The sequence below is a fragment of the Scophthalmus maximus genome, chromosome 9 (assembly GCF_022379125.1).
Source record: "Scophthalmus maximus strain ysfricsl-2021 chromosome 9, ASM2237912v1, whole genome shotgun sequence".
NCBI lineage: Eukaryota > Metazoa > Chordata > Actinopteri > Pleuronectiformes > Scophthalmidae > Scophthalmus > Scophthalmus maximus.
In genome coordinates, this window is record NC_061523.1 from 13,544,494 (window position 1) to 13,553,346 (window position 8,853).

Genomic DNA, 8,853 nt, shown 5'->3' on the forward strand with positions numbered 1-8,853 from the left:
ACTGCACAGTAAAAGGAGAAACCAAAAGAAAATGATGAAAGAAAACTAACTGGAAAAATTTGACAGTAGTCTATGTCATGCAATCTTTTTTTTCTCAGTAGAAGTGCCCAAAAAACTCGTTGCACTGCACAATTCTTATTTCACCACAACCTGAGGAGAGATTACCTTGGCCATAGGTAGTTCAGAAGAATAATAAAATTCTTGGAGTATGCTGGGAAATCCATTCAAAATCAGAGCCCAGAGACCAAGTCAAATCATTGGGAGGAATAGATTGAAACATTGGCAAAGAGGGAACCGCACTTTATCCTTCTGCTCTTTATCACTATTCTGCATAAAAACTAAGCAAGAAAAGCCATAAAAAAATACAATAGCAGGCGATGGTGCCAGGACTGTGATCAAATTCAAGGTAATTAAATAATATGAATGCGCAGCATGACTATTCTATCATTAAAATTATCAATCATTAAAAATTGAAGGTGCTCTGTGTGTGTGCATTCCATAAAGAAGGTAGTTTCTAGAGTGTATTATTTTTATAGATGGAAAAGGTAGAGTGAAAAAGAAAGACCACCTCACCTTAAACTCTGTCTCGATGTTGGCCAGTCTTGCCAGTTCATTGCTGAGCTCCAGAGCAGTCAGCACGGGGTCTTCACTGCTGAGCGCCAGGTAAGCTGCACTGGCGAGGCCTTTGTAAGCGTTCATCCTGGAGCGTGAGTGACTGAACGCGTCTTTCTTCTGTTTCTCCACACACTCCAAACACTTACAGAAGTAGTCGTGTGGCCTTTCTATGCGCGCCCCCTTCGTCAAAAGGATGTGGACAATCTCGTACTCCTGGCAGTGAGAGGCCAGGATGACGGGTGTGACATCATGCGAAAAACGCGTTCCATCCTCATCATAAGCGTAAAAGTCGTCATCGCGCATCTCCTGCTCCAGGGGGCTCAAAGTCAGTCGGAGACCCCCAGCAAAGGCAGGGTGGGCGAGAATGGCTTCAACAATTCGAACATAACCCTTGGAGATAGCCAGAAGCAGGCCATCCCCGATCCTAGCCAGACCATCCTTCTTTAGCAGCAGCTCGGTCACTTCGAGGTGCTCATTGCCCACTGCCAGCTGCAAAGCATTCTGCCCCATGTAGTCAACACAATTGAAGTTGAGCGTTTTGGATTCTTCCAACATTTTGCGGACCACGGGAATGTTTCCGTACTCAGCAGCATCCATGAAACGTTCTTCCTCTGCCGTGAGGGGTGAGCCACGTTCATTGAACATGTAGGCCGGGCCTCGCACTGCTTGGCGACGCCCCTTTTCCCTCAGGGTGTTGGGGCGGCGATGCATGGCTTCCACCCTGGTAGTGAGATGAAGTAAAAAAAAAAAAGAACAAGGAGTTAGATGATGGAAATGGGGGAAGGACATAAATGCAGCATTGAATATTCAGAAGAAGGAAGGATGAATTGGAGAGCGAGTGATGGAGGCAAGAGGAAAAGACCGTATCATAAGTTACATCGAACGGACTATGGTGTAACAAGGCAAACAAAGTCGTTACTGTCACACATAAGTAGTGCTCAACACCAGACTTCTCCTCTGACCTCACAGAAAGATCCACCAATACTTCTGCTATGTATATATATATATATATATATATATATATGTATATATCTGTCTCTGTCCAGATCAATGAACCAATACCAGGGTCAAAGCTCACGACGAGGCCAACTCAGGTCAACAGCTCTGATTGGCGAGAGAGAAACGAAGCAGTCAGCTTAATTGCTCTGGCGTGACAAACTCACACTATGAGTCATTGGTCATCCAAAGTGTCTCTTTGTCCAGTGGTGAATCTATTTGAATGTATCAATATATGCATGAACACAGGCAGTCGCCTATTTGCTCTATACAATATGTCATTATTTGTTTTTCTTTACAAAATTGAGCACTAGTTTGGCTCAACATCACTTCCTAGCAGGACAGAGAGGGTGGAAACTCTTCTTTATCAATACAGACTTGTCAAATATAACTAGCTGTACTTTCTGCACAGCCCCGGTAATCACACCTGTTACTGCAGAACACTGTTCTTTGGTCGGTTGTATTGCTCCTCTTGTATTTTTTTTTACAAACACAAACACCTATCACTGTCTGTATCTGTACTTTGGTCTGATCCATTGTGAAAAAATAATGGCTTGTTGTTTCCTAAAGCTGGAAAAATGATACGGAAAATGGTTAAATTACAACACGGGGGCAGAGCAATGAGTACTGGGTATGGGCTAGCTCTGAAATGACAGGGAGTAATAGGACATTAGGAGTGGTGCTGGTGGAACATTAAAGGCCAGAACAGCTTGATTCTCCACAGTGCAATAACCAATTCAGTCTTGGGATTTAATTTATAACATGCTAAAATTATATTATGCTGAGCACAACAGGAACAACTCTAACTGAATGGACTAAAAAGAATCACACCTAATTGCCAAATTGAAACACTTTAAAAGAATAATTGCCTAGTACTGTCCATACAAAAGACTGCCTGGAGGTTTTCAATATAATTCTGATCCTTTGTGTTTCATCTGAACAGGAGCAGTGACCTTACAAATAACAGGGTCTAGTTTCACAATAAGACCGTCTTACAAAAAAAACACAGGTAAAGTTATTTGTATTTCAGGCTATTTTGTGCATTTAAGTAGGTCTCTCTCTCTGTGTGTGTGTGTGTGTGTGTGTGTGTGTGTGTGTGTGTGTGTGTGTGTGTGTGTGTGTGTGTGTGTGTGTGTGTGTGTGCACTCAGTAGGCTGAACATTGGACAAAAATGGAAACCTGTTCATATAGTGGAAATATTCCCTGGGGTGTCAAAATATGCAGAATTGAGAAGACGAACAAAGCACTGTGGAGGTGTGAATCTGTGAGTGTGTGTTAATATGTGTTTGTGTGTGTGTGGGTGTTAGTGAGTGCGTGAGTGAGTGAGTGAGTGAGAAAGAGAGAGAGAGTATTTGTCAGGGTGCGATTAAAAGGTCTGAGCTCTTGATTTTCGATTTACACAATGAGCTGTGTATGCCTTCGGCTGCCAATCAATCTCTCTCTCTCTCTCTCTCTCTGTCTCTCTCTCTGTCTGTCTCTCTCTCTCTCTCTCTCTCTCTCTGTCTGTCTCTCTTGCACGCACGCACGCACGCACACACACACACACACACACACACACACACACACACACACACACACACACACACACACACACACACACACACACACACACACACACACACACACACACACACACACACACACACACACACACACAAAATAGCCATGTAACTGTGTTTATGTTATAGATTTTTGTTGCCTGTGTCAGAAAGATATATAGCCAGTAGATCGATCTTAATATCGCTACCAACACACAGACACACAGACACACACACACACACACACACTCACAAGGTTTGGACATTTGTAAGCATTGGAAGGAAAGGGGACAGTCTGGCTGCGAATCCATTTAAATAACCATATATTCAGGTAATGAATTGCCTTCTTTCATCTCTCTCTATCTCCAGCTTCATCCATCTCTGACTGCTTGTGATTCTGATTTTTGAAATAGAATTTGCGCCCCGTCTATCTGAGAGGAATTACAGTCACACCAACAGGAGGACGGAGGCCCAATGGAGATGGATAGGTAGAGGAAGTGTGTTTGTGTGTGTCTCCGTTCATGTTGGAAAGACAGAGGGAGAGAGGAGAGAGAGGCAAACTAATAACCAAGAAGAAAAAGTGAGTGAAGAAGGATTGTGTACTTGTATGTCTGCCTAATTAGTGTGAGTGATTGTCCACCAGATAGTGTTGGTTAAACTAAAGTAAACTAATACAATTAATGCTTTTGTGCCAGACTAATTTTCCATTTGGGTGAAGAAGAACACGATGCCATGCTACAGGAATAATCTCCCGCTTCAAAATCTTCCAAGTTCAAACTACACATTAACCCATGCCGTCCAACAAGAGTCCTTTCTTCTGCACTATTCACTACTGACGCTGTTACTTTTACTGTATTCACAAACACGTGACCAAAAATACCAGGGGCTTCAGCTTGCTAGAAGATTGACTTACTGCGATCACCACGTGTTTACTTCTGCTCTCCAACGTTTCACACTAGGGGGTTGTGGTTCCAACCTTACACTGACTGGAGAATAAGCCACTGGAAGCTGCAATGGACTGTAGACATTGCTCTTTGTAGTGGGGATCAGCAGTGTTTGCAACCCTTTCACATTTCATTTGATTTAGTGCTGATCAATTATTTGAGAAGCTCACCATGGAGTCTTTAGTCCCTAAACCACACTGCACCGGCAGGCAGCTGTTTCTCAGTCTACCCAGCTCTCGTTCTTGATGCTGCCTCCAAGTCAGAGGCTGCTGCAGATCAGTCTGGAAGTCTGTCTGAGCGAGAAGCTCCCTCTCCAATAACTACTGAACTGTCAGAGAGGGAGACAGGACCTTGCATCACTGCTACTGGTGATTTAACCCCGACACACCATTGCAGATATCGTCTCTTATCCAGCCGAGGATTGCTCTTCACCATAAGGTATATTCTATCATCCTGCAAAGAAGACAGGCAGCTCATCGGAGAAAAACACGTAGCTGGCTCAACTTTAGTTCACGGAATAGCCACAATTTTCCGAGACATCACAATTGGCTACCAGTGCAATCGAAGTGTCATGGGTTATGCAAGTGGGCTATACCCTTTAGACATTGTTCACTGTGACAGAGAAGATTTCAAGGATAATGAGTGAAAAATAAGTTAAGCCTCAGCAGGAATATTTACAGAGTTGACTGATGAATTAGTGCTTAATCAGTGCAGCAGGCACAAGCGCGTACTTGAAAAGAAATACACTCTGAGCTCTCGCTCTCTCTCTTTATCAAATCCACACACACAGACACTGTCAAGCAGTAAATTGCCAATTTTTAAGATCAAAGCTTTAGATGCTCACCATGTTTCAATGTTAATGAGAAACAGGCACGTTCACCCTCTCTTACCCTCTCTTTTTACACACACACACACACACACACACACATACACACCCATCAGTGAGTGCACATGCTTCTTCCCCATGAAAGCTGAAAACTGGTGTGTCAAAGAGGCAGACCAGAGAAGATCAAAGACCCGGCGCTGAGGCCTGCCATTCTCTATGTCATAGGAAAAGCTGGCAGTGCTCCATGAATATCCCTCAAGTGTCATCATTCACATCTGATTTCTGTCTCTGTGGATGTTCCCTACATGTATGCAATGGACTGCATCCACCAAGTGGTCTGGTGAGCACTTATCTCACAGTGAAGTAAGAGAATTCATGGAGACGCTTCATTTGAAAAAGAAAAAAGTGTCTGAGAGATTCCCAATCAGGGTTTTTTATGAGTGTGTCTATGTGTGTGTGTGTGTGTGTGTGTGTGTGTGTGTGTGTGTGTGTTTTGTGTGTGCATGCATTTGACATTGTGGGGATGTACTCTACACTGCTCAAGCTCGTGTGGTTTCACATGTTTTTTACTCAGAAACCACACACACACACACACACACACTCTCACACACACACACACACACACACACACACACACACACACACACACATACACACACACACACATGTAATGCCTGTTTGAGTCCTGCTAATGCATTCATGCACTAGAACCATTAAGACGTTATCTCTCAACACAAAAGAAGACATTAGAATTGTTGTAAAAAAAACCTCTTGACAAAAACCTCTTGAGACACACTTATTCATTCAGGTTGGCACAGAATGATGGGGAAGAGGAAGAGAGAAGAAGCCACAGATGGAAACTAAACACAATATTATGACACATGAAAAGTTCAATTTAAAAACAACACGTTATAATATGATTCAGTTAAACTGAGTGTCAACAGTTTGCAATTACAAAGGCAAATTCATGTGCAGAACAGCACATTGTGTAATGATCAGTCAGTTGAATGCTCACGGCTCAGTAACAATCCTGGTTGCTTTACTCTGCTCTCTACATGACCTCTTCTTGTTGACATCTCAGGTGGATCAGTTGCTCTTGAGTCTCTCGACCCAGGACAGTTCTGCCATTGCCAAACTATTGGCCAGAGTCAATCGCGTGGCTTTTCAGGCTGATAAACTCACTTTAGTGTAGCGTGTCTCTGTGTGCGTCAGTAATGAAGGGAGGACTCACGTTTGCCTGGTTTCGGAGTTGAACTCGGTGTCTATGTGCTCCACCAGGCAGTGGTTCCCGTGGTCCGGGAGCTCGGGGCCCCGGTGGAGTCTCTGTCCAGGGTGCTGAACGCGCTCGGCGTGCGCCGCGCTCCTTCCTCTCCACTTGGGGAACGGGTCATCGTAGCGGTCGCACACGGTGTCTATCGGCACATCCTGCCGCGCGCTGTCCCCGGTGCGCGGGAGGAACTTTGGCGGCGTTGAACGCGGCGAGTCCCCTGGAGAAGGGTGGGGACACTCCGGGGAGGCCAGGCAAGGCGGATCGGTGTCCTCCAGCAGCAGGGCAGCGGACGAGAAGAAGTCCAGGGGCCGCTGAGAAGCGGGAGACCCGCGGGGAAGACGGGCGGACAGCGGCGGGGATGGAGAGTCCGAGAGGTGCGCTCTCTCGCCGCTGTCGCTTTCTTCTCCCTCGTCAGACATGGTGAGAGTTGGACAACAGCAACATGCACTTTCAATTATTTTCGCTTTGCGACAGACATTTAACGTTGCTCGTCAAAGTTCCCGTGGCACAAGTTTCCTCCGACGAGCCGAGCCGAGCACCTTCGCACCAGCGCGCGCGCGCACTAATTAGAGAGGCTGTCGAGTGCGCGCGCAGGGAGCCAGCCCTTCACAAAATGGAAGGACACGTGCACAAGTGGCAGCGGCAACTTACACACTACACCCACCCACCCACACAGGTGGCTCTGTGGTATATTTACATTTATTATGGAGGAAACAATTAGGTTAGGGTCTGGAGTCAGATTCATTTCTTTGTACAGGTTCGGTGTTTGCACTTTTAGAAATGAGATGCAAGTGATCCGGACAATAACGCTGCCAGCAAATTAAAAACTGTAATAATACAACAAGTGCAGGTGTGTGAGAATCAAGCTAATAGAGTTGGAGGTTGTGTTAAGAAGTGAGGGCGTTAACATATTGCCACCAAGTTGTTGGCCAATTACTGGTACTGACATAATGGTGTTATTGCTTCAGAGGACGAACATTTAATACCCACAGCAGACCACATGTAATCTCAGTGGTGGGTTTATCTGAGGACACCGTGTACATGGACTGTTTGCTTACTCTTGGTAGGTTTACGCAAACCTGAACACATCAACTTTTCTTTGGATATGGAGAGGAAGCATATCCAATGTTTGAATGTAACTCGGTTAGTGTGTGCCCTTGTGTGTTTGTGTGTGTGTGTGTGCTTGGTCCTGTAATTAGAGGCAGAGACCCATTAGTCACGATGGAGACTTCCTGCACCCCCGTACAGACAATAACCTGTCCTGACCTAAGCTCTTTGATCCGTTTGTGAAACACACATCACACATTGTTTGCACTGTAGTTTGTATTTTGGTAGAAAATATTTTTTGAGACTCTCTCGAGAATGAGGTGTGTAGCATATCCTGAATAATCAGGACAGTGTCAAAACAATAAAATTAATTTTAAAAAAATCTTAGTAACTCAGTCAAATAACTCAATGAGATAAAGGCATTATGCAAATAAACATCAGTTGATAATTAAAATATATACAGGAAGCAGGGTTGGGCACTGAATTCTGTACTTTTGAAGTATTGTGTTGTCGGTGTGACTTTGGTAATACAGAAGGTCCTATTTTTTGTACCTCATGAGAGCACATCTGGGTGAGCGAGTACCAGAGCATAGAGAGAAAGAGAGCGAGCAAGACAAATGTGAGTCCACACTCCAGGTCAGTGGGTGGTGGTGGTGGTAGTGAACCTGAAGAAGAAAAAGCATCTAAAAATCTAAACCAACATGTAATTATGTATTTTTTTTTTAAATCCCAAAAGACTAGAACAGTAGCCTTGTGGGATTAATTTCACATGGAGCCAATCCCAATCGCCAGCCTATCACAGGGCCACATACAGAGACAAACAACCATTCACTCTCACATTCACACCTACGGTCAATTTAGAGTTTCCAATTTACCTAACACCATTCTGCATGTCTTTGGACTGTGGGAGGAAGCGGGAGAACCCGGAGAGAACCCACGCATACACGGGGAGAACATGCAAACTCCATACAGAAAGGCCCTGGTTGGTTTGAACCGGGACTCGAACCCAGAACCCTTTTGCTGTGAGGCGAAAGTGCTGACCACTACACCACCGTGCAGCCTTACTATATTGTGTCATTGCAAAAAGCTGAATATTCAACTATCTTTACAAGTAGGTTTTAAATTTCTAGTACTGTAGGCGTCCACGGCACACTATGTATCTTCCTACTTCACACAAATAACACACTGCAGATTTGAACAACCATAATAAAAAGGGCAGACTCCTTCAGTGAATTACATTAAAGGATATTAAAAACACTCAAAATACTTGTTTGGTTATTTATAAGAATAATTTAGCTGTAGACTATAGTGGCACTCAGTTGAGCTCATAGCTCCACCAAGGAAGAACAATCCTACATTTAAAAAATCATTTAATTTAATGAAGAAGATTTCCTGAAGAAATTATGTTGCAAATTCAGCTTGCCGGAAATAGGTTAAGTAGTGTTTTCATAATCCTGCTAACAAATAAACCAACAAACATACACAGGTGAAAACATAACCATCGTGGCATATAGGTAATAATGTTGTGTTTCTCTACAGCCAGAACCCCTGCTGTGAAATCACTGATTGGGGGATGGATGTATAGAAAAGCCCCATGGTTATGCAGCAGCATTTATC

The 8,853-nt window shown here is 44.1% G+C and overlaps 1 protein-coding gene across 3 annotated transcripts in view; it reads right to left on the reverse strand.

Moving 5' to 3' along the window:
* The window catches only part of LOC118319913 (short transient receptor potential channel 7-like), a 42,723-nt gene extending 34,695 nt beyond the window's left edge, over nucleotides 1-8,028 (reverse strand). The window contains exons 1-2 of one of the 3 annotated variants that reach the window (XM_035650626.2): nucleotides 6,151-8,028; nucleotides 574-1,336 (exon numbers count right to left, since the gene is read on the reverse strand). In XM_035650626.2, the coding sequence (XP_035506519.2) occupies nucleotides 574-1,336; nucleotides 6,151-6,608 (1,221 nt within the window). In that variant the 5' untranslated portion in view covers nucleotides 6,609-8,028. Of the gene's footprint in view, nucleotides 1-573; nucleotides 1,337-4,937; nucleotides 5,043-6,150 lie in introns of those variants that run through there. The other 2 variants (XM_035650627.2, XM_035650628.2) reach the window with 2 other exon arrangements.
* Between the last annotated feature and the right edge of the window lie 825 nt (nucleotides 8,029-8,853).